Source organism: Sapajus apella, unplaced genomic scaffold, assembly GCF_009761245.1.
Source record: "Sapajus apella isolate SASKATOON/1434 unplaced genomic scaffold, GSC_monkey_1.0 scaffold19, whole genome shotgun sequence".
NCBI classification, from domain to species: domain Eukaryota; kingdom Metazoa; phylum Chordata; class Mammalia; order Primates; family Cebidae; genus Sapajus; species Sapajus apella.
The window spans coordinates 21881875-21909128 of record NW_022436959.1 but is presented as its reverse complement, the minus strand read 5'-3'; the positions used below and the strand labels follow the sequence as shown (position 1 = coordinate 21909128).

The 27254-nt window shown below is 35.0% G+C and overlaps 1 protein-coding gene across 2 annotated transcripts in view; it reads right to left on the bottom strand.

Moving 5' to 3' along the window:
* The window catches only part of AGMO (alkylglycerol monooxygenase), a 342064-nt gene that overhangs the window by 170106 nt on the left and 144704 nt on the right, over positions 1–27254 (bottom strand). Inside the window, exons 6-9 of one of the 2 annotated variants that reach the window (XM_032287061.1) lie at positions 10374–10440; positions 7709–7774; positions 7540–7619; positions 2788–2922 (exon numbers count right to left, since the gene is read on the bottom strand). In XM_032287061.1, coding sequence (XP_032142952.1) covers positions 2788–2922; positions 7540–7619; positions 7709–7774; positions 10374–10440 — 348 coding nt within the window. The remainder of the gene's footprint in view (positions 1–2787; positions 2923–7539; positions 7620–7708; positions 7775–10373; positions 10441–27254) is intronic. The other variant, XM_032287062.1, reaches the window with a different exon arrangement.

Genomic DNA, 27254 nt, shown 5'->3' with positions numbered 1-27254 from the left:
AAAAAAAAAAAAAAAAAAAAAAAAAAAAAAACAAACAAACAAAAAAAAACTAACAATTTAAAAAAATAGAAACATGTCTGTAAGTTGGGAAACTTTTTTCTCATTTTAAAAACATTACAACTATGATGTAGTCTGCCTTAAAGAGCAGCGTAAGAACTAATTCAGCAATATGTGTAAATAATAAAGATAGCCAAAATGAATGGGTTGGATCTTCCCTATTTGATAATATGTTGATGATCATATATGACAGCAAAGTAAAAGAAAAAAAACAGAAGTTAGGGGCTGGGCACAGTGGCTCATGCCTATAAGCCCAGCACTTTGGGAGGCCTAGGTGAGAAGATCACCTGAGATTGGGCGTTTGAGACTAGCCTATCCAACATGGTGAAACCTTGTAAAAATATAAAAATTAGCTGGGTGTGGTGGCATGCACCTGTAGCCTCCCAGCTACTCAGGAGGCTGAGGCAGGAGAATTGTTTGAACCCGGGAGGCGAGGTTGCAGTGAGCCAAGATTATGCCACTGCACTCCAGCCTGGGTGACAAAGCAAGATTCTGTCTCAAAAAACAGACAAACAAAAGAACAACAACAACAAAAACAGAAGGTGATCTTGGCAGGTAATCATGCCTCAAAGAAAAATATTATTTTATTGATATCAATTTTTCTAAAGCTGTTTATTGGAAACGCCAGGAAAGTTGTTTCCAATAAAGTACGTTTCTACTCTAGCATTTGACTTTTTCCAAAATGCTACACATCTATGTGTTTTTTGAGATGGAGTCTCGCTCTGTAGCCCAGGCTGGAGTGCAGTGGCGCAATCTGGGCTCACTGTAACCTCCGACTGCTGGGTCCTGGTTCAAGCAATTCTCTTACCTCAGTCTCCCAAGTAGCTGGGATTATAAGCACGAGCTACCATGCCCAGCTAATAGTTGTATTTTTCAGTAGAGGTGGGGTTTCACCATGTTGGCCAGTCTGGTCCTGAACTACTGACCTTGTGATCCGCCGGCCTCAGCCTCCCAAAGTGCCAGGATTACAGGCGTGAGCCACTGCACCCAGCCTACATCTATTTTTTTTTTAACACAGGCTCCTGCACTCATATAACTTTAAAATACTGTAATCACTAAGAGATATTTATTGACAGAAAAATAATAAATGGATCATAGCAAACAGATTTTTTTTTAGTTGAAATGTAAATTATTTCACCTGTATCAAGTTGGTAGATTATTGCACAACTAATTATGAACATAAACGAAATGTCTGGGAAACTTAGTCCCAGAAGCTTTGGTAACTGAGTGAGAAAATATCATTATTTAGATTAGGATATTTTCAAAATAATAATATTTAAATAAAACATCTTATTTTATTTCCTTGAATCATCACAGGGCTAACTTTTGTACACATAATACCATCCTTGAAATCAAAAGTAGTTTACTTTTCCTGTTGTTTCTGCATTACTATTAATGACATTTATTTGATAGGAAATCACAACTTATATTCTAAATGATTAAAAAGAAACTTTTCTTTTTTCTCCAAAAGAGTAACTGAAGTTCTGGGTTGGAATTGAATTTTTCCTTTGGGCTCCTGTCTTTTAAAGATCTACATTTTTTATTTTTTATTTTCAATGTGGTTCCTGTATTTAATTTTTCTACTCTACTATAAAATGAATATAATTACAGTTTGACCCAAAACCATATGTTTTGGTTTGTTTGTTTGTTTGAGACGTAGTCTTGCCCTGTTGCCAGGCTGGAGTGCAGTGGCACTATCTCAGCTCACTGCAACCTCTACCTCCTGAGTTCAAGCAATTCTCCTGCCTCAGTCTCCCGAGTAGCTGGGACTACAGGCACGTGCCACCATGCCCAGCTAATTTTTGTATTTTTAGTAAAGACAGGGTTTCACCATGTTGGCCAGGATGGTCTCAATCTCTCCACCTCTTGATCCGCCCGCCTCGGCCTCCCAAAGTGCTGGGATTATAGGCATGAGCCACCATGCCTGGCCCAAAATAATAGTGTTTAAATAAAACATCTTATTTTACTTCCTTGAAATACTACAGGCTAACTTTTGTATGCATAGTATCATATCATCCTTGAAATCAAGAATCATTTACTTTAGTAATTGTTTCTACATTAATATTCATGGCATTTATTTGCTAAGAAATTCAAACTTATATTCTAAATGATTAAAAAGAAACTTCTCTTTCTTCTCCAGAAGAGTAATTCTGGGTTGGAACTGAATTTTTCATTTGGGTTCCTGTGTTTTAAAGATCTACATTTTTTAATTTTTGGTTTCAATGTGGTTTCTGTATATAATTCTTCTACTCTACTATAAAATGAATATAGTTATAGTTTGACTAAAAATCCACACTGTCTTGATGTGACTTTAGACACATCTGTTTTGTGGGCCTCAGTTTTTCATGAGTGGAATTAAGGTCAGACTGACTCATTCCTAAGTTTTCCTCCATCTCTAGCGTTCTAGGACTCTGTGTCTGAGCTGCATGTATTTGTGAAGTTATGCCCTACACAAAGGCAGGAGTTAAAGGGATCTGAAAACCAGCCTCTGTAGCTCTGCTCCACAATGTGTGCTCTCAGGTAAGAGGCAGAGCTCACTTAGGAGAAGGCACTCCTTGAATTGGCACATAGTTGGTGGACATGCATTAAGTTAAGGACCACAGGACTGCATCTGACTGACGGAACATCTTTTTACAGATTTGCATGAAAGCAGCCTATGTACAGGCTGGCTGTAGACCTGACAACATGAGACGAATCTTCCCCATCTCCAGCTTTGTGACCTCTATTTACCTCTGGGATTTCTTCACTTAGGCCAAGTCTTGGTTTACCTGGACCCCATCCTGGTCCTTTAAATATGACAGAAAACTTATTGAAGAATCCAGGTGTGGCCCAGAATGTAGTCCATATGTAAAATAAGTGGTGAAACTAGAAAGAATAAAAAAAAAAAAAAGAGCTTATTTCAAATAAGATAAATAGGACAGAAAGATCAAATACAAAAAATTATGTATATTATTTTATTGTTCATGGTAATTTACATATTTTAAAACATGTTATACATGATTAGAAATTAATGTATACTTGCATTCCATGCTGTAGTCTACTCTGTGCACTCTGTGTACTATTAAGTGTGTTATTGTCAATATTTCTGAAGTTCAATAAAATTATCATTTTGAAATGTAAAAATAAGGCAATTGTTTGGACAATCAGCAAAGTAGAAAAAAAAATGAGTTAAGAGGCTTTGCTTCCAGTGGAATTAACTAGCAGCCTGTGAACTCAACATCCCTGCCTAATGACACCTTACCTCTCTTTTTTTTCTTTTTCCAAGACAGAGCCTCAATCTGTCACCCAGGCTGGGGTGCAGTGGCAGAATCTTGGAACACTGCAACTTTCACTTCCCAGGTTCAAGTGATTCTCCTGTCTCAGCCTCCTGGATAGCTGGGATTATAGGCACACGCCAGCGTGCCAGGCTAATTTTAGTATTTTTAGTGGAGATGGGTTTCACCATGTTGACAAGCCTGGTTTTTAACTTTTTTTTTTTTTTTTGAGATGGAGTCTTGCTCTGTCGCCAGGCTGGAGTGCAGTGGCGCAATCTTGGATCACTACAACCTCCGCCTCCTGGGTTCAAGCGATTCTTCCGCCTCAGCCTCCCGAGTAGCTGGGACTACAGGCTCGTGCCACCACACATGGCTAATTTTTGTATTTTTAGTAGAGACGGGGTTTCATCATGGCGAGGATGGTCTTGATGTCTTGACCTCATGATCCGCCTACCTCAGCCTCCCAAAGTGCTGGGATTATAGGTGTGAGCCAACACACCCGGGCAATGACAACTTTTCTAAGTGTTGCTCACTGGATACAAAAGTTGAACGTGGCAACATATAAAGATTACATATCTGTTTAAAATTTTAAAACACAATTCTCTATTTACTACTTTGTATTACAGACAATACATAGTCATAAAAATCCTGTAAGTAGTTTGTGATAGTAGACTTCTGAGTATCAAATGGTCCATATTCTGTAATTAGAAAAGTTTGCTGACAGAGGCAAAAGTTCCCCTGGTATCTCATAGCAGGAATCCACATTCTTTAAATAGCATGCATTTGACATGTACAGAAGTGAAAAGTGTGCCCACATGTGATAAGTGTTCAATAAACGTTTGCCATTTATGACACATATATGATGATAATGCACCAGGGGACTAAAAAGACTCCTGAAGTTTGAGCATCAGCTGTAGGCTCTAGAGGTGAGTTCTATGATAAATATAGAAATAAATTAATGGAGAAACAAGCTTTGGCTTTGTCAGAGTTTGTGATTTTACTATTATTTTCACTGTGTTTTAAACAATTTGAACCTTTAAGATTATAAATAAAACTTTAAAATTGATTAGAATATCACAATAAGGAATCTGAAGCATTTAAACAATTAAGAACTTAACAATTTATGCCCAGTGTTCCATTATTGGAACGCTAAGCATGTAGGAGTTATTTATATTCTACTACTTAAGGTCATTGCCAAGGTCTGACTGTAAAAATTCAAAAAATTGCAACCTCAGGCATAAATGGATTAATGGGATAGATCTGAGGAATAGGTAAATGTTATGTAGAAACTTAGCTTGGGGCCGGGTGTAGTGGCTCATGCCTGTAATCCAAGCATTTTGGAAGCCAAGGCGGGCGGATCACCTGAGGTTGGGAGTTCAAGACCAGCCTGACCAACATGGTGAAACCCCATCTTAAAACAAAAGAAAGAAAGAAAGAAAGAAACTTAGCTTGGGGCTCTGAAATAATAAGAACCATAATATAGAAAACGAATGTGCTTAGAAGTTACAATGTACATTAATATACTTACCTGCTTTGTAATTTCAGAAACTGACTACAATTTTGTTTCTATCATTCTGGAAACAAGCCATAAGAAATACATGGTCATGTTTTAAAAGAAAATACTGTTTTTCACTTATTTATTTCCCAATGCTCTGAAAATGTGTGATGCCAAAGGAGGGCAAGGTGCTAATAATAAGAAAAACCAACAAACAAAACCCTTCTGTCTGGTGGAACCCATCCTAAGTTGCTTTGATGCCTCTGAAGAATAGGTAAGAAGTTTAGCTCCATATAAAGGAATGGGGGTGAAAATAAGTAAATGTTTTTATAAGTACAAGTATTCCTAATTATCACAACTTGCCGACTTGACATTTCTGACAATATAAGTGAACATGTAAAAGACTAAGGGAAATGTGAGACGAAAGACCTGGAGAATTGAACCCAACAGAGCTTCAGCAGCTGTTCATAAACAGCTGTGATTTTCTGACCACTGTTCCTCTCAAAATTCGAATCATCTCACAATTTTTGCAGCTCTCATTGTATTTAATATTCACTTTCTCATTCTATCTCAGTTATAAACCCCGTTTTCCTCAGCAAGACACTCCCAAAGTCTTGCTTCTGAAAGAAATCACCTATCAACCAGCAGCACTGGCTTCACACAGGGGCTTGCTTAGAAACATAGGATCTTGGACCAGATCACAGACCTACTGAACAGAATCTGCATTTTAGTAGGATCCTTTGATTCACATGCATATTGAGTTTGCAAAGCTCTGCCCTAGAGGATACAGATGAAGTTGTCTATCTCTTTTTTAATGGCTGCAATAAGGAGATGACTGCTACATGAAGTGAAGAAAAGGTAGCTTTCAATGAACTATTTCTCAACTGGTCGTATTTACATAAAGCTTATTATTAAGATCCAAAATATTTGCCTCTATTCTCCTGAAAAATGTATCATATTCCTTTATTATTATTATTTTGTCTCACTCTGTTGGCCAAGCTGGAGTGCAGTGGCGCAATCTGGCTCACTGCAACCTCTACCTCCTGGGTTCAAGGGATTCTCCTGCCTCAGCCTCCCAAGTAGCTGGGACTACCGGCAGGCAGTTTTCTTGTATTTTTTAATAAAGAGAGGGTTTTTCTATATTGGTCAGACTGGTCTTGAACTCCAGACTTTGTAATCCACCTGCCTCTGCCTCCCAAAGTGCTGGGATTATAGGCCTGAGCCACGACGCCCAGCCATATCATACTCTTAGTAAAGTGTAACTAAGAGACGCAGAGAGAAATGCCATGTAGTTGAGAATAAAGAAGAGAGATAATCACCTTTCTTCTTTTGGTGTACTAGGAGATAAAGATGCCTTTTGGCCAGGCACGTGGCTCATGCCTGTAATCCCAGCACTTTGGGAGGCCAAGGTGGGCGGATCACGAGATCAGGAGATCAAGACCATCTTAGGTAACACGGTGGAACCCCATCTCTACTAAAAATACAAAAAATTAGCCAGGCATGGTGGCCAGTGCCTGTAGTCCCAGCTACATGGGATTTTGAGGCAGGAGAATCACTTGAACCCAGAAGGCGGAGGTTGCGGTGAACTGAGATTGCACCACTGCACTCCAGTCTGGGTGACAGAGTGAGAAAAGAAAAGAAAAACATGACTTTCACTGAACAAGTGAAGGCAATTTGTTATGGCCTTTTATGTAAAGAAGCAGCACAGTGTATTGAGTTAAGCAAGTCTTGAGCTTAGCTTTCAACCTACCTTGGTTAAGTTTACAGCTAACAAGCTTTGTGACCTTGGGTGAATTATCTAAATTCTGGGAACGTAGGTTTCCTCCAGTAAAAAATGGGAATAAAAAGATTCACTACTGCATAAGATTTTAGTAATAGCCACACTAAATATTTTTCTGCTGCACTGTTAGCAGTGCACATAGTAAAAGCTCAATAGATGTCAACAATTGTGTTATTTCAACTTTCAGTGAAACTCAAAGTAGTCTGGAAAAGCTGACCCAACATGAGCTAGTCATTTCCTCACTTGCCGAATGTTGTAAGCAGTCCCCTGTACAGAGCTGTCATTGACCAACCTCTTCAGTTTTTCAAGGATTCTTATCTTTTTCTCATTTATGAGTGCCTAACCCCAGGAGGATTTGCGGTGGTCTGCCTCTGACAGATCAGAGCTTCATAGACATTCCTCATTTCTCTAGTGCCAACCATGGAGACCGATGAACAACTAGTACCACATGTCTAACAGAAAACTGGTCCAGTCTGACAAGTCTTAGCAAGTGAGGTAATGCACAGACTTAACCAATCTGTAATAGTTCCTGACACTTGGGTCCAAGAAGGGTAAGGCAAAGGCCTCATGTTGAATTTCTAACTGGAGTCATGCACCCTGAAAGCAAATATTTTTCTTACTGTGGGATCAGCCTTAATTATACATGTTGCTATTGCTCCTACTGAATACATGAATATATTTCAGGTCTATTCTGGGAAAGGATATGTTTAAAAGACACTTTCATTCTAGGCAGTAGACATATTTGAAAATTCTTATAATGAGTTGTTTTTAAATGTATTTTGCCTAATCTGATTCAAACTTTTGCTTCTATACCAGACTCATTTCTGAATTTTCTATATTTAAAAATTGTTTTCACGTTATTCTAATATACTTCCACTTTTCAACAGCTGATTTTTCTTTTAAGATTTATGAAATCATATAAATGCAGAAAGAATAAAAAACAAGTATGTTACCTGCACTTTGATTGGTTCGAATGTATTAATGGGATGTGTTAAACCATATACAACTTTTTCATTTTCTGCTTCAAATGTCCCTGGAAGATAAACATTAAGGATATGAGATTTGGCTTCCTGTACATGAAGAAGCTGATTTAATTTTTTGATTTTAATACGTTTTACTTACCAAAAATTCTATCCCAAATAATAAGAACACCGGCATAATTTTTGTCTACGCAATAACGATTTCTGCCTATGAGACAAAATATTAGAAAATCTTTTTTCAGAGAAATAAAGCTATGTTTTTTGAGATACCTCCATCTTGTTTTTAGAACATATTCGTAAAATTAAGATTTAAGCAGGAGAATAATTTTCCTGGGACTGTCTTCTCACTTACAACATCAGATTTTATTCTCTAGTGAAGGAATTTTCATTTTTATTTTTCAATTAATTATAGTAAAAAAAAAAAGCAAGGATTTTCTTAAAACTATATGTATGCTTTCTTGTCACAGTTTTTCAGTATAAAAAATGGAATAAATGTAAATAATTTTTCAGGACCATTCAATAAAAATTAAGAATTACATGATACCAAGAATTATAAATAAGAAATAAAATAAGAAATTCATGTAAACATGTTTCTATTTTTAATTTTTGATGTAATGTCCCTCTGTTCCTTTTCTCTGCAGCTGTTTCAGGAAGAAAATTTTCCACTTAGAGTGAGACTTGACTAGTTTTTTTAAGATAATAAAAGCCATAGTGAAAATTAAATTACCCTTAATTTTTTCAAAACTCTTATCATGTATGTTTTTCCTGCCGCAAAATAATCAAATTACAAAGTAAATAGCTGCTTATTATTTCTTTAATACATTTTTCAAAAACCTTAAGTAGACATGATGACATCCACATGACTGTAAATCTAAAAAAAAGAATAATTAATTAACTAAGTCACCACCCCAGGAAACTCAACTATCCTCATGAGTTCCCATTCCTTTGCATGGGTTCCATGCATACAAGCACATATTGGAAAGCACAGATAGAAGGAAAATTCTTCCATAGTGAAAAAATAGAGAGAGATTGGCTGAACAGACGCAGACAGCACTGCTATATATAGATGATTTAAATAATGGTTCTGAATAAGTAGGGAAGCATTTTGTCCCTTAAGAGACATTTGGGAATTTCTGGAGACATGAGTGGTAGTCACACCTGGGATGGGATAGTAATGACATCTAATGGGTGGGGGCCAGTGAGGTTGCTAAATTTCTTACAATGCACAGAACATCATCCACAGCAAAGAAGTATCTGTCCAAAAATGTCAATAGTGCTGTCGATAAGAAGGTGTGTGTGAAAATGCAGTCAGAAGAAATAGCAACTGTTTCATTTTGTAATGTGGGCTTGTACTTCTCCACTCCTTATATTTCCTTTTCTATGGAAGGAACTGCAAGTGTCTAACTGCCTTGGCCTCCCCACTCCCTCACTGAGATGTTTCTTGACTTATGGTGGGGTTACATCCTGATGAACCATCTATACTGAAAAACGTTGAGAGTCAAAAATGCTTTTAAATGTGGCTAAGGTGCTGAACATCATAACTTAGCCTAGCCTACCTTAAACACACTCAGAACACTTACATCAGCCTGCAGTCTTAGGCAAAAATCATCTAATACAAAGCTTATTTCATAAGAAAGTGTTGAATATCTCACATGGTTTATGGAATACAGTACTGAAAGTAAAACATAGAAAAGCTCTATGGGTACTCAAGACATGGTGTCTGCTGCATACGGATCACATTCCCATCATTGTTAAAGTCCAAAAATTAGAAGTCAAAGCATCATAAACCAGGGACTTTCTGTCCTCCTTGGAGGTGGGAGAATGACTGTTGGGTTTGGAAGAGGAAACCGCTTTTGCACCCTGACCTGTCCTCTCTCCTCCTGTGGAAGCCTGTGCTTCTGCTCAGCTCCCTGCCATAAACATAGGGACCTGCCCTTCTTGGGAAGGCAGGGCTTCAGGGATTCAGGGTGGCTGGGGAAGACTGGAAACTTATAAAAACAGGACAATAGCATTTATTTATTTATTTATTTATTCATTCATTCATTTATTTATTTATTTTACTGGACTTCTTCTCCCAGTATTGTTTGTGAGATTTATTCGTGCCTTTGAACGTAGCAATGGTTTGGGCATTTTCATTGTTATATCATTCTCTGTTAGATATATGATATAAAATGTATCTAGTCTACTGCTGAAAAACATTTGAATTATTTCTATTTTTTCTATCACAAATAATGCTTATATGCACATTGCTATATAGGGCTTGGGGTCCACAATGTAAACATTTTTGTTATTACTTAAGTTGGTATCTTTATATCTTAGGCACTAGTCACAGAATTTTCTCCTTATCAGGGAAAGGCAGATTATGTTGAGATTGTTCAAGGCCTCAGGCAGGAAAGTAAAGTGTTGTTTATTGGGCTTTCCTTAAATCAACAGTTTTCAAGACCACTAACTCTGACTATAGATAGGAATGACCTTCAGCACTGGGTCAAGGAGTAGCCTTTGACAGGATCCTTTAAAACATAAAATGTGTATCTCCTCAGCTGGTTAACTCATTTTCTACTACAATGGAGCTAAGATTTAGGTAGAAAGAAAAATCCAAAAGTCAGATAGATAAATTCTCCCACCCCACCCCACCAGTTCATACTTTGGAAGTTGTACCAAAGAAGATAGAAAAGAAGAAATTATATTTATTTGTAAAATGTGTGCTGGCTATACCGGGAAATTGCGATTAAATGAAGTAAGGCAAATAATAATGTAATTTTTAAAGAAATGAAGAACAAAAGAGAGAAGAAATAGAACTTCCTTACCATGATGAACTCTATGATGGCTAGGAGTATTAAGAATCAGTTCCAAAGGACCAAGGTAATTGATGACCTGTTTAAAACAGAAGGAATATTTGTACATATTGTTAACATTAAATGTGTATTAGTATATAAATACTCACATTAGAAATGCACATGAACTAAGAGACATTGCAAGATTCAGGGTTGGTATTAGAGTGTGAGGAGAAGTTCCTCTGAAATCTGGAATTCATATAAAGACAATAGTAATTTCAAAACTCTATTCTAAGAGGCAATATGGTGTCATGGTTAAGAGCTAGACCTTCAGTTCAGCTCCAAGAACGTCCACTCATTACTGATCTTTGGGAAATTATTAGGTTTTTATATCTCAATTTCCTCATTCCTAAAATGAAATAGTAACATATCTACATAATAATATTGTTCTCACGATTATGAATGTTACTGTATTACATACCACTATCACCAAGGCACACTTCTCTTAGGTATCATGTTGTTATACTTTTTGCCTTTCAACAACTATGGCTTTGATTATTTATGAAAGCACAGCATAACTTGAAGTGTGAAAACACTGTTATGTTTTCTGGAGTTTTTTCACCCTGTAATCAGCCATGCAGCAACAACTTAATATTGCAGCAGTAATCTACTGCATTAGGTGATCCTGCGTATTCAAATAGAATCCCCAAATTACTTCTTACCTTTCGAGGCATCATCTACCATTCCATCTTAGAGGCTCAATTCAAAGTCAAATATGTAAAATGATCTTTTATTTTAAGAATTAAAGTTACTTCAATATCTAGTCCCTAACTCTCTGATTAATTCTCACAACATTTCTCAATGAGAAACTCCTAGTTCTGAGTCTATAAATTCTAAGAATGATAGAAACCAGGTAGATGTCATGAAAAAAGTACAGCATCCCATGTGTAGGACGTCTTGTATGTTATATGAATACTATTGGACAATTTGGGATATTCCACCAACCATGGCAGATACCAAGATACTTTACTTTTCTTTATTCACAATCTAAACTGTGTTAGAGCCTACCAATGACAAAATCAATACATTGTTATGACATTTTAAGACATGACTCACTTTTAGGGTTAGCTTCCAGTTAGAGGACACATGAGGAATAAAGAAACGAGTTAAATAATGCTTAAGGGAAAAATAGCCACTGAGAATTATGACACCAATATGAATCTGATAATAGGTCAGTGTTACGGGAAAAAATAGAGAAAGAGGGAACTGCTTAAGGTGAAAATACATTTAAGATACATAACCAAACTTAAGGTGTACACCTTGTTTAGATATTGATTTGAACAAACCTAACATAAAATACATTGTATAGGCAATAAAGGAAAATTTGTTATAAACAGGGTATTATTAATAGATGATAGGAAAAAATGTTTTCGTTGGGAGTTATGATGGCACTGTCATTGTGTTAGAAAATACATTTGCTTATAGTTGTATAACTGAAGTACACGTGATTAGAGATCTAAACTTTGCTATGAAATACTTTGACAATGAAAAAGAAAGGAAAAAAAAGAATAACTGATACAAAGGATTCAAAATATTGAGTTTTGAACCAAAATGGATTGAAATATATGAATTCATGCTACCATTCTCTAATTTTACAAATGTGAAAAAATTTAAGTTAAAAACTTAAACAGAACAAATTGCTAGTAATGTCCATTAATGCTCACTACGCCAACTGAAAATAATAGATTGCCAAAATAATAGATTGCCAAAATATGTCTAATATATGCCAAATATTAGACATATTTCTAATTCAAAAGTCTTTATCTAGGAGGGTTTAATTATTTTTTGGCAATGTTTGGCATTAAAACACCCAATTTACAGTTGCTCAATAAATGTGAACAGGTGGGGTAACCACACCATCCTCAGCTTATGAAATTGTGTACCCTCTTGAAATGGAAGCTGTGGCAAAGTTGTCACATGCTGATCCTTCTATGGGACAGAGGCCATTATCATCTCCCTATTAGGCACATAGTTTACCCACCTTAAAGAGATAGTTCTTGTGTCTCTCCATGTTGCTCAGCTGCTAAGGGATTTCCAGTTTGCATTACAGAATGGGAAAAAATATTTGCATGCGAAGAATGTATACTATATTTTATATGTCTGTATAGCTCTCCCTCCCTCCCTCCCTCCCTCCCTCCTTCCCTTCTTTCCTTCTTTCTTTTCTCCCCACCCTTCTCTCTCTTTTTCTCTTTTTTCTAATCCTGGGTCCTCTCCACTATTTTTAAAGTTATTTCCATGAGATATATATTTTGACCTCCAAACAGCAGAAATTTTTAATAATTCATACAATGGAGGTCATTTATACACCAAAGATTATCTGTATTTTTAATGTCAGGAGTTTAAAATACTGTGAATATATAGCTCTTATAAGAGAATACATTCCCATGAAATAAAGCACAAGAGGCACTATGCCACAAATATAGTGTTAACAACCAGGAATTGGGAAGAAGGTACAGGTAAATAATTCTCTATTTTATTGAACTACATTGCTTTCTACTTGGTGAAAAAATATTTGTTAAGAATAATGGTGAAGAATAGAGAACAAGAAAGTGGGGTTCCTCAACAGTCCGAACATTGAAACCTGATGCTTTGTTTGGGCTTTGTATTTCTGGCAGAAAACCAGATGGGAAAGGAGAAAACCATTTTACCCTTGTTTGTCTCTTTTGTGCCTAACATGTGTTACAAAAACAAACAACAAATGTGGGTGGAGAGGACTACACTGACCAGCTTCTGCTCCCCAGATGCATTTAGGATCCTCAGCCTTGGTGCATATGCAGCCAGCTGTAAAGCCACACAAATGGTGAGTGCATGCAGATGATTGAAGCCTTGGCTGAGTGCGTTATTTTTCTAACGTCAAGCCCTTTTTTGTAGAGAAAACCTTTTGCTCCTGTAGGCTAAAGCATGGTGATATCAATATTGAAAATTTCTTTTTTTAAAAAATAGTTAAAAGCCAAATACAACACAGTCAACCACAGATAAATTTCCTGGTAGTGCCTGTGAGTACCTTGGAGCTGGGGAAGACCACCTCTGAGTGAGAGATGATTCATCATTCCGACAGCCCAGTAAGAACCTCTCATGTAAAATACGCTTCCAATTCAAAGTCATGGAGAATTCATTAATATTTAATAAGGGTTGAGCATAACGACTTAATTATCGCCTACTTTTGCAAATTCAGCCATTTGGCAATTCAACCACATCTAGCTTTGAATCACTTCCTGAAAATACGTTACTCTGGGAATAATTGTAGCGATTCTCATTTTTAGAAGTTTTTAATTTGTATTAATTTTTTAGACTTAGATGAGTTTATTTAAATTATCAAATTTTAGGACATATAGAGGGCTTCAATATAACACAGTCCAATACTTTATTATTAAAAAAAAAAAAAAAAAACAACCCATAAAACCAAAGCTCAGAGAGCTTAAACTACTAGTTTAAGTTTCATCAGCTTGGAATAAGCCCTAAAGCTTTTCTCATTTCAGCTCATGAATATTTGCATTTATCTATCATATTGTTTTCAAGACATACAGCAATTTTCCTTGAGTAAAAGTAATTTAAACTTTTAAAACTTAAATAGAAAATCATAATTAACTCATTTTCTATTTCATATTAGTTAAAATGATGCCAGGTATTTCTGAAGATCCCAGTGATTTCAACTCCTAAACTGCCCCATAGGGTATTTTAGGCACTTCTGCTGCTCCTTTGGTCTCTGAAGCAATGCTCTAAATCTTGTATTCTGTAACTTGTTTTGGCTCGGTCTTATAACTTGACAACTATGGATGCCCAGAAGAGCCATGTAGTGTTTCCAGAAAGTCAGAAAAACCCTAAAGTTTTAGATGAAATTTCATAAATAAGCACCCATGGTATTTTCCTGGGAAGAAATTCTAGCATTTCTATTATATACTGAAACAGAAACATAAGTTTGCAAAGGTTTAAGAACCAATGTCCTAAACAGAGATGCCTAGGTTATTTCCTTTGCCTTTCTTATTTATATAGTGTTGTCAGTTTACATATCAGTAAAACCTGAATGCTGATTTCTTTTTTTTTTCCCATTTATTTATTTTATTGCATTTTAGGTTTTGGGGTACATGTGAAAAACATGCAAAATTGTTGCATAGATACACACGTGGCAGTGTGATTTGCTGCCTTCCTCCCCATCACCTACATCTGGCATTTCTCCCCTTGCTATCTCTCCCCAGCTCCCCACCCCCCACTGTCCCTCCCCTATTTCCCCCCAACTGATCCCAGTGTGTAGTGCTCCCCTCCCTGTGTCCATGTGTTCTCATTGTTCAACACCCGCCTATGAGTGAGAACATGCGGTGTTTGATCTTCTGCTCTTCTGTCAGTTTGCTGAGAATGATGGTTTCCAGGTTCATCCATGTCCCTACAAAGGACCCAAACTCATCGTTTTTGATGGCTGCATAATATTCCATGGTGTATATGTGCCCCATTTTCCCTATCCAGTCTATCGTCGATGGGCATTTGAGTTGGTTCCAGGTCTTTGCTATTGTAAACAGTGCTGCAATGAACATTCGTGTGCACGTGTCCTTATCTGAATGCTGATTTCTTACCCAAACTTCACAGAGACGTAACCTTTTTTTTTTTGTCTCATTTCTTAAAATTGTTAAAATTTTCAGACTATTTCTTAAGTTATTTAATCTGTAGAGTAACAAATTATAAGTATATAAAAATACAAATAACAACTTTGTAACAATAAGCTCCATGATGATTCACTTTCATCCAACAAAAATGCTCTGGACAGTTTGTTGGAATGATCCAAACTCCTCATTTCTTCCTCCACAATCTCTGGTGAAAGTGGGGAAGAGAAGTTAAATACAAAAGCAAGAGAACAGGGAGCCATAAGGCCATCGTTATCTCATTATGTCATGCCCCCAAATAAAAGACTCCTTAGTAATGACCTAAATAATGACCAAAACTTTCAGAGTTCAAAGCTGCTCACATTCTTTCTGGAGAGAGATTTCTAATGTTCTCTTTCTTCTCCATCTAAGAACTTAACCTCCCATCTTAGCTTTTAGGAATCCTGCTTTTTCTTCAAGACCACCTTCTCCAAGAACCTATCTTGATCTTTCCAATGAGAGTTTTGTTTTCCTTTCTCTGAATGCATATTGAGAGGTCATTCATTCTCATGTCTTCCAGTTCTGTGTGCTAGTTATTTGTTTTCATTTCTCATACTATATTGCAAGTTTCATGAGGATAAAAACTTCGCCTTACCGTTCTGTGTTTCTCAGATCACATGTGACATTGTTCACACATCGTAATTGTTTGACAATAGTATAGTCAATAGATAAATTCCCCTTACTTCTCTCATACTCTTATTTCTTTATAGCTGTGGTTCTCAAAGTGGGGTGACTCTTACTCCCCAGGCAATTTTGACAATGTTTGGAGATAATTTTAGTTGTCGTAACTGGGGAAAGTGCTACTGGCATCTAGTGAGCAGCGGGTTTAGTGCTGCTCAACTTCCGCAATGAATAGGAAAAGTCCTCACAATGAGAATCACCTGGTACAAAATGTCAATAGTGCTGAAGTTGAATTCTGCTTTGTGGGTGCGGGTGTCTTTCTGTGCTTCAGACATTTGCTATTCAGGAGGAAAGCATGGCATAATTTTTGTGTTCTAATGTAGGAGTTGGTGGGAGGGACGCTGTAGGGAATGAGTATGGTGGTGATTACTAAGGCCCAGAGGCAAATCATCAGTCTGGAGCCCTTAGAGTTAGAAGCTAGGAATGTAAGTCCATGCATAATCTTTGATCAAGTGAGTTGGGCAAATTAAGATAAAAATCTAAAATGAAGGGGCCAGAACAAACAAAAAAACAAAACAAATAGAAAATCACAGAGCAAGGAACAGTAAGACTGGGGTGGTTAAACTCTGGTGATCATTGGCAAGTAAATAGCATAAATTATTTTCACATTATCTGAGTACACTTTTATGAGAGCTTTGGTTTCAAATGAAAGCACCAAGAGGAGGAAAAATGATTATGAAATTTCTTTTGAGAATCTTTATGAACCCCCTACCCTGCACTCACACGTTCAGTTGAATAATGTAGAGACCTAAAAGAGTAATGAAACTCCCTTTGTAGCTAGATGACCAGTCTGCAATAATTTTCCTGTGGAAATTGATAAGCTATGTACATGTGATAAATTAATTAATGAAATGCTTACTCTGAACTAATCACATTTTTTTTCATGACATAATTTTTAGGAGTTTTCTCACTACCCTACATTACCTAAAACACATAATTCTGTGTCTTGTGTCTTTCCCATTTAAATTGAAAAATATTTTAGAGTTGAACTCTACAAAGCATCAAAATAAATATCCTAAACACACGTCCTATCTGAAATTATTTTTATACAATTAACTTATCTCATTCCACATTTCACAATTATTTCTCTCGATTCCTTTGATTGGAAAACATTGACTAAGTTAGATTTTTACGGCTCAGTTAAAAGTAGAGATGCAATTAACTGTTGATTTAGTTAGAGAACAAGACTTAACCATCATCAAAAATATTCAGTTTGTTCAAAACAAATTATATTGTTTCTTTGAATTGCTTGGAAATTTGCCTCCTCTCATCTCATTCTAGCTATTGAGGTTGGAGAAGAGACTTTCTAAATATTGGGAATGTCATATAATATTTCTACTATGCAAATTTATATCTGCAAATGGATACTAAAATATGTTACTGAAATGTCATAAGAATATTTATAACCACTTACTTTTCAGAATTCTACATATTTTACAATTATTTATCTTGATTCCTTTGATTGGGAAACATTGACTAAGTTAGATTTTTGTGGCTCAGTTAAAAGTAGAGATGCAATTAACTGCTGATTTAGTTAGAGAATGAGACTTCATCATCATCAAAAATATTGTTTGTTCAAAACATATTATTTTGTTTGTTTGAATTGCTTGGAAATTTGCCTCCTCTCACCTCAGTCTAACTATTGAGGTTGGAGAAGAGACTTTCTAAATATTGAGAATGTCATATAATATTTCTATTAATTTACATCTACAAATGGATACCAAAATACTAAAATATGTTATTGAAAAGTCATAAGAATATTTATAACCACTTACTTTTCAGAAAGAAGGCATGAACCTATGGTTAACTGTAAAGTTCATTTCAAATAAAAGATGCCTACAAATATTTATGATTCTTATGGCCGGGCATGGTGGCTCATGCCTGTAATCCCAGCACTTTGGGAGGCCGAGGTGGGCAGATCACCTGAGGTAGGGAGTTTGAGACCAGCCTGACCAGCATGGTAAAACCCCATCTTTAAAAAAAAAAAAATATATATATATATATAATTATATATATATATTCTTGTCTGAGAGGGAAAAATCATAAAATCATAATAGGGAAAATATATCATAAAAAGCATGTGTTTTACAGAACCCTCTTTATAAATATACATGTGCAAAATGATACGCTAAATGCTGAGGAATGACTGGGTTTGGGTGGAGTGAAATGAAATCTTCATAGGAGGATAAATGACTGCATTTAGATGAAGATAGGTTAGAGTGACAACATTGACTATAACTAGTCAAGACATTTTTTTACAGCGTCATACATGACCGCGTGTTCCAGCGGAGCCCAGACCACTGTGGGCCTCCTTATTCACTGCAGCCAGTATTTAAGGGAAATAGTATACCTCTAATACATTTATTATCTGATATGACAATCTTTATTTTGTTAGAATCAGCTGAGAAAGATATGCTTAAAATGAAGTTTGAAAATAACAACAATTTTTAAAGATTAATTTTCGGGTAAATTAGTGACAAGATTCACTGTACACCAAGTCTAAAACTAAACGGACTAATATGTACGCCATGATTACTTGGCTTTTTCCTGGATAATTTTCTACCCACACCTCACTTCTGTTCCTCCTCCTCTCCTCTTTCATTTTTTCTGTCTCTTTTTCTTTTTTTCATTTATTCTTTCATCTATCTATCTGTGTCCATCTATCTTATCTATCTATCTAAATGTGTGTGTGTGTGTATGTACGAAAATTCATTTGGAAAGATCTGTATAATTAACTATTGGCTCATGCATACTTATCTGAAAAGTGGGTAGTAATAAATAGATATTTCTGTGCTCTTTCAATCAGATATTTTCATATTTATTCTCATTTGCAGATGAAAAAGCTGAAGGGCATAAATATTATGTATTATAGTCATATAGTTAACCTTATTAAATATATGTATTATGTGTACTAAACATTAAATGTATATTCAAATGCCAAACAATTACTCTTTTAAGTACCAAACTAACAATAAGGGTTTTTTTTTTTTTTTATCAGCACTAGCAATAATCTGTTTCAGAACATTAAAACCTGTATTTGTAAATCCTTATCAGAATCTCTTACTGAAACTTATTTGCATAACAAGAAAGCAAGAAGTCTCTTGTCAGTGGGCTCATTTATTCTGCAAATATTTATTGAGTTTCCAGGGACTTTACTAGGTTTTAAAAGTAAAAGGAAATAAGGTAATACGAAGGCATTGCCTGAAGAAAATTTACACTCAGATGGATCCTTCAATAGAAAGTTAAAACTGTATCAGAAAAAAGTTACAAACCAGTAACTTTTTAACATGATTTTTTCTTGTTTTCTCTTGTGACTGATGAAAAAAAAGCACTCATTTTTCTTTCTTTTTCAATTGCTATTTCACAGTAGAGATATTTGAATTTATAATCAATTTGAACTTATAATTGGCATAAGCATTGTCTAATAAGAAACAAACTGAGTTCCCTTTCTAGGTCTCAAGCTGAAAATTACTTTTAGTGTAGATGTATGCTTTTATTTAGTTTCCTATAGTTCAGCTTTGCAAATAACCTCATTGATTGTTCCTGAAGAGAATTTAGATTATTCTTCCTCGTTCATAAATATCTTAAACTGATTATATGGAAATTGAAAGGATCTATATGGGTTTCATTTATTCCCTGGTTATTTATTGAGTACAAGGTACTGTAGTAAGATCTTTCAAGAGGCCATAGAGTGGAACAATGGAAATCACAATTTAATGTCTGGTAATTTATCTATTCATTAACTTAAAGGTAAAATAAGTGGCAGTGTTAGCATTTACTGTTTGAATATACACAAGAATATGCTTTTATACTATCAATAAAATCTATAGCCATTCTCATTTAAAGTTTTAGAAAAATAATAAAATCCATGAACACTGTAAGTCAACATATTAAAATAGTTTTTCCTGTTCTGAATTAGTTGATCTTTAAACACTTATTGTTTTACTTGTTACAAGCTTAATCAATCTGAACGTTTACAGATACATTTATATTACAGAGCATCTGGTGATGAAATGTAAAAATAAAATCTTAATTACTTCTTCCACTAGTTCTGCGGTGTTAATTCAAGACAACCACAGAAGTATTTAGACAGATGGTAGTGGTGGCCATATTAGCCTCTGATTTATCTACAGGGAAGGAAGAGAAAGCAGAACTCTTAGGATATGTGCTTGTCTGCCTAGTTTCACACTTTGAAATGCTGGACAGATGCTGATTTATTCACAGCCAAATGTTTTCCTATTTGATTAGGCAGTTTTCTACTTCAGTAAGCATGTAATATGGAGGTAGCTGAATGTTCACACTAAGCAGTGAAAAAACAATATTTATAGTTTGGAAATAAAACAATCTGGAGGAATCAGGACTGTTGGGATCATAAAGAGCTTCATAGGGAGTACATTTCTGATGAATCCATACCACAGGGTTAAAGACTTTAAAGGCTTAGTTTTAATGAAGAATGGGACTAGGCTATGTTTATACAATAAACAAAAGTTTTTAAGGACTGCATTTATAATAAATTATCTTGAAGGCTGATTCTTGTCAGTTATGATTACATTATTCTTCAAACAAAACGACAAGAGCAGGACAATTTAGCATTTTATTTGAATTTGTTTCAGCCTACCTTTTGAATAACACTTTTGGTTTCTACTTGAAAAAATGAATACAAGTAACTGCTAAACATGTTCCCTCAAAGGAGGATAAGTTATTTTGTTATTTTTAAACAACACCAAGTAAATTTACAGAAGAAAAACTAGAAACATGTATAGGTTTAACCATCTCAAACTTCATTCTTAGGTAACATCATTTTATGTTTACAAGTTTAGGTATCTAGTGTTAAATGGTATCATACTCTTATGAGTAATAATAACATTACATGAAAAGAAGGCAACTGATAAATAGAAAGGACATGAATTAAGCAATTCATGTCCAAAGCTCCAATCCACAGTCTTATGATACAAGCTCCATACTTATGACTCTTCTAAAACTCACTGTATTGTGACTGCCATTATGATCATATTCCCAATTTCAGTTGTGACTTTTACTGATTAGTCGACAAATGTTAATTGATTACCAGCCTGCTATGTGCTTGACATCATCTAAGCATTAGATGCTTCAGTAAACAAAGCAAATATGAATCTACATTTTAGCTTCCATTCTCAAATGTCAGATTTCTTTGTCATCCATTATAAACTTTTATCTGTTAAAAATATTTTCAGATACTAATATTTTAAAGTATTATATAATATATTCTCAATCACTAGATTAGAATCTATAAGGACTTACATGTCTTAAGTTCATTTGCCCTGTCATTCCATTTGCATAGCTTCCTGCTAAGGACAAACCATCTTACTAAAGCATATTCCTTGCCTTGCCCTCTTGGTATTTAAAACAAAATATTATTAATACATCTATTCTGATCTAGGTCTTTCCTATGGGTACATGTTTCTTTTCTCTTTCTCAACCTCCAGCCAATAAACAAACATACTGTAGAGAATCTACTTAACACAGTAAGTGCATTCATTCATTAAAAACATGTTTGCTGTTACTTAACAGACTTGGAAGCAAGGTCAGAGAGTCTAAATAACTTTAGTAAATATTCATCTTCATTTTTATACACTGGGAAAACAAAAATGAATAAAACATAGTTCTTATCCTCAAGAAGTTTACTGTCAGCTCCTATGTTCCTGATGCTCAAAATTTATTCCATTTACATTCAGTCTAATGCTTGTTCAAAATGCAAATTCCTATCTTCACTCACCAGAGACTTAGATTATGTGCTTCATGGAAGGCAGTAATCACTCTATATCTTGATAAGCACTCACATTATTCTGATGCTTGCAGTTGACCCTACTCTTGCTTCAATTTTAGCTCTGACTTTATGAACTAATTCCAATATGTAGTCATTTGGCTTTTTCAAAATAAGTACTATTCATTGAAAACATATGTTCCAAACTATGACCTTTACATTTGTTATTTCATTAATCCACATAACCCTCTTATAGGTATGATTACTGTTACTTAATAGATTTGGAAGCAAGGTTAGAGAGTCTTAATAAGTTTAGTAAATATTCATATTCATTCATTCAAAAAACAGTCTCTTTTAGGTTCTGACAACACAGCAGTAAACAAACTAGAGAAATATCTAATGAAGTTAAAATAGGACCGATTTCTCTTTGATTTCAAAATATATAATCTTATCCATTATGCCATACTACTCCCTTATCCCTGAAATGTTCTCTTCTTCAATTTAGTAAATTAATTTCCAACATATTCCTTGTATTTGAGAGCCCAAATTCCAATCCTTTCACAATAGACTTTTTTTTAAAATAAAAATTCATGAATTTTTAGACAGTCCAGGTTCAGGTAGCTCAATAAAACTCTTCCAGAGTTTTATTGGTTCTTTTTTTTTTTTTTTTTTCTGTTAGGAAACAGTCATTACAAGCCAGCAGATTCTAACAGGAGGGTGTGATCCTCAAATTGTTAGTGGCAAGGGGGCCAGTTCAGGTCAGAAGACTTAGGTGGCTTCTTTGCTTGGAATACATATATGCATATATATATATATATATATATATATGTATGTATATACTCCATTATATTTGGATAAACACTAGAAATATATACATGAATAAGCAAGGGGATGATGAATTACCTGAAAAGGTAACTATACAATAGAAGGAGATATTATTTTACAGAGAACTAGAAATGTATAGGACTCACATTAAAGATGGGCTACAAGAGAGATCAAGAAGCCAAAGGTGACATCAATATTTGATCTTGATGTTGACCAGAAAAATGGAAGCAAAGTAGAAGAGTAGATGATTTAAGGTGATAAAAGCCATAATAACATATATTTTGGATATGCTGATTCATGGTAGTAGCAAATATTGCTAAGAATATGTTAAGGTATGAGAAATATTGATCTGAAACCCATACTTATTTTTTATCAATATTTAACACTAGCAATAATTATCAGTAATTGGTACACATTTTTAATTTAAACACAATACTTATTAAAATTTATATGTAGTGTGCATATATTTGTATGTGTAGCATATGTTCATATACATGCCAACACTTACAGTAACATAATAAATGAGAAACATATTTTTGCTATCATGGAATCTGGAGAATAACGGGAGAGACAGAGAGTTAAACAGCAAATACAACACAGTGGCATAGAATTAAACTTCACTACTATTTTTAATAATTGGATGCTTCCCATGTGCAGAAAGGAATGCGTTATCTCATTTATGTCCAAGCAAAGCTCATGTTCTTAACTCTTAACTACCAATATGGAAATAGAAATACACACAGAGGTAGTGTAAAGAAGAGTGCATCGAGCTCTTACTAGGAGGTAAAAGAAAGGTGTTCCACAGTAAGTGGTAATCGGGTCGTGTCGTGAAGAATGTTTGAAAAAAGGTTATCATAGAGAGAGCATGTGCAAATACAGATAACGCCTAAGAATTTCATCTGCTTAGAGAGAAAGCAGCTGGGCAGTTTAGTTGTACTGGCTGACTTATGGGATGGGATGGGAGTTGTAAACAAGGGTCATTTTCTAAGAGCCCTGAAATCTATTCATGAATTTAAGGGTTTTGATTTTATCTTGGAGGCAACAGAAGTTCATTTAAGAATTTTTTTTCATGTTAGTAGTATCCTATTATTATTTGGGTTCTAAAATAACGACAATTGTTGTATAAAAATACATAGGCGAGGGCAGAGTGTGTAGGTGTAAAAAAAGTAGAATTCTATTGTAACCATCTATGTAATTGATGAAGGAGTATAAATTAAGGTAGGGTAATAGAAATGGAAAGAGTGAGAGATATTAAAGGACTATTTAGCAGGAAACTCAATCAGTGTATAGTGAATGCTTTAAGAGTGAAAGGTTGTGCTATTAACAATTATTCCAGAAAAAAAGGTACACATTGGGGCCATTCCAAGCAAGCTGAGACATGACACCCTAGCCCCAAGAGATGTAAAACCAATGATACGGGATTTCAGAGGAGGAAAGGAGAGAGAATTGTTTACCAGGCTTTGAATCATGGTTCTGCTATTAACTAGCTGCAACAATAGTAGACAAGTTATAGAACCTGAATATAGCTGTTCCCTCACTTTGAATGGGGACCATGGGTTGTGTGATAATTAAATAATCAAATACATGTAAAATGTTTGCCATAATGACTAACACATGGTCTGAGCTAGGTAGTAGTTTGTTCTTAACAGGGGAAACATTCTCTGGAAAAGGAAGAATTTGAGTTGGGCCTTAAAGAATGTATAGAATAATAGCATATGGAAAATATGGAAAGAAGAGAAACTGCAAAAATTGGATAACAGATGAATTTGGGAAATGGGAAATTGTCCAGTTTTATTGAGCTGCACAGTATGGAAAGTAATGAGATGTAGACTAAGAGATATAATTAGAAGGTGGTACACAAAGAACATGAAATGAAAGACATTTAGACTTTATTCAGTAAGCAACAGAATATCACCAAAGTATTTTCATCAGGACTGGCCTCTGAAAATAGGTTAGATTTTAAGAGGGAGGAACTGAATGCAGGTAAATTTTACACAGTTATTTGGTACAGGAAGGGTTACAACTGATCTTGCCCTTAGCCAATGAAAGAAAGAAATAGCAATGATACTTATTAAATTTTCTTTGGAATATGTCAGACCAATTCTCAGTCACGAGAAGTAACAGAATTCTTGGGCTAAGATCACTGTTACTGTGCTTCTAAACTTCAGTCCTTTTAAAATATATCCTTCAAAATTAGCTACTTCTTCTTCATGAAGAAAATTATAACTCGGGCCGGGCGCGGTGGCTCAAGCCTGTAATCCCAGCACTTTGGGAGGCCGAGGCGGGTGGATCACGAGGTCAAGAGATCGAGACCATCCTGGTCAACATGGTGAAACCCCATCTCTACTAAAAATACAAAAAATCAGCTGGGCATGGTGGTGCGTGCCTGTAATCCCAGCTACTCAGGAGGCTGAGGCAGGAGAATTGCCTGAACCCAGGAGGCGGAGGCTGCGGTGAGCCGAGATCGCGCCATTGCACTCCAGCCTGGGCAACAAGAGCGAAACTCCGTCTCAAAAAAAAGAAAATTATAACTCATTTTCCACCATTTAATTTTTTTTTTCTTGTGACTACACACAAGTCTAGGAGTGCAATAGATACTCACTAAATATCTGTTGACCACAATAATCGAAATATTTTTAAAACTATGTTGAACTTATCAAATGTAATAATCTGTATATTAATCAGTTTATAGATCAGAAAAAATAAATAACAAAAAAACCCTAACAATGTACTTTATGATTAGAATCCCAAACTTTTATAGTTAACAATGCAATTTTTGCCTAAAGTAAGTTTGGGATTAATTATTTATTTAAGTCTTAAATCTGACTGCATTTATTCATATTAATAATTCATATTAAACAAAAAATATATTGCATTAAAATTATGTCATAAAATATACATGAATAATCATGATAGCTAAGAGTGATTAATAAGTGACATACAGTAAAACAGGTATCTAGATTTCAAAAAAGACAACAGCAACAAACAAAACTGAAAACATTTTTAAGTACTTTCTGTGTGATAAATTACAAGTAAGCAATATCATTTCTATAACATAAACTGCATCTTTCATTTTGCAGCCTTTGGGATTAAACTGCCTGAGTTCAACACTTGACTTTGTTTGTTACTAAGACTATGAACCTGGGCAGAGCTCTTTACCTACTTTACCTTCTTGTGCTTTAGTTTCAAGCATTATTTTTATTGTTAGATTGAAACATGAACTACCTTTTTTAATCCTCACAACAATGTATACACTATGGTAGAATGTCTTCTCCAAAACTTACGTTGAAACTTGCTATTGTGAGCGAATTAAGAGTTGGGATCTTTAAGAGGTGATTAGGTCACGAGGGTTTTTGTCTTCGTGAATTTATTAATACTATTACTGCATAAATGGGCAGTGAGTTAGTTATTTGAAGAGTGGGCTTCTGATAAAAGGATAAATTTGGACCCTATTTGCTCTCTGTATTGCATGCTTGCTTCCCCTCTGCCATATTATATCCCAGCATGAAGGCCCTCACCAGGTGTAGCCTCTAGAACTTTGAGCCAAATAAACTTCTGTTCTTTATAAATTACCCAGTCTGTGGTATTCTATTACGGCAACAGAAAACAGACTATGAACTTTGTATGGTTATTATCCTCATTTTACATAGGAGGAAACTAAAGCACAAGAAGGTAAAGAACTCTGTGCAATTTCATAGTCACAGTAACAAATAAAATTAGGAGTTGAACTCAGGAACTTTAATCCCAAAGGCCACAAAATGAAAACTGCAGTTTACTGTATAGAAATGATATTACTTACTTGCAATATAACTTGTTTTTTAAAAAAGCACAAGATAACCAATTGTGTGTTTACAATGTTCGTATTTTTTATAATCATTGTATATGAAATATTTTTAAAAATCTCTCAAGTGACATTTCCTTACACAAAATAAATATTTAATTTGTTAACAAATACTTGCCAACTAGATTATAATTCCAACACATTTCCTATCTACACAAATGGTAAAATAACAGCTATAGAAATTTGATATTCACTAAACATGTTTCTCTGCAATCACTACTTAAAATTCATCACAAATAGTATGTATTTTTTCTTTCATGACGTGTTATTTAAAAGATAAATAAAATGGAGATAGCTACTTAAAAAGACATAAATCTTTACTCATAACCAGATCTTGAGTAGATTTAACATAATTTTGAAGATTAGATACTCTTAGACTTCCAATAAAACAGTAATTTTGAATACAAAAAGGCAATAAGCAATACACTCTATTATCTGTGTCCTTAGAAGTCAAATCTCCTAAGTCTCTGCTCATCCTGCTGCCACTAGATTGCATTTGCTGCTATATTCTTCTCTATATCTGTTAGCTTTTGAAAAGTTCTGGTTTTTATTATCTTATTGTTTATATTCATAATCCTGCTTCACATGTCTATGCTTTCTCATTTTGCACATTGCATCCTTGCAGCTCTCCTATACTCTAATTTCTATTGCCCTTTACTGTTTAGGTCTATCGTAAATATATCTCCAGACAAAAGGATTAATTGGGGCAATTATTTAAGTGTAGAGTGTTGCTGAGAAGAATCTGTTTTCCTGATAGTTTGTCAGTTACATCACTGAGTGGGCAGTGTATGCACTAGGTTAGGAGTCACAGGTAAAATTTTAGGATGCAAAGGTGACTGGAAATATAAGGGGAAAAATCTCAGAAAGATAGGGACCATAGAAAAAGGGCCATAGTGTCTGCATACAACTTGCCCTCAAAGTGTGGCCAACTCTTAAATTACTCATATGCAGGGCAAGGCACTAAGGAACCTGAAGAAAAACCTGGAGGTTGAAAAGCTGGAAAATTGCTGAGCAGTGATTTCAATTGCTGTCTGTTGCTAGCAAAAGAGAATTTAGAGTTCAAATCCTGCCAAGTGGGAGGGGCTTTGTAAACACCTCCAGCATTTCATTATCAAAGAAAAAAAAAAAAA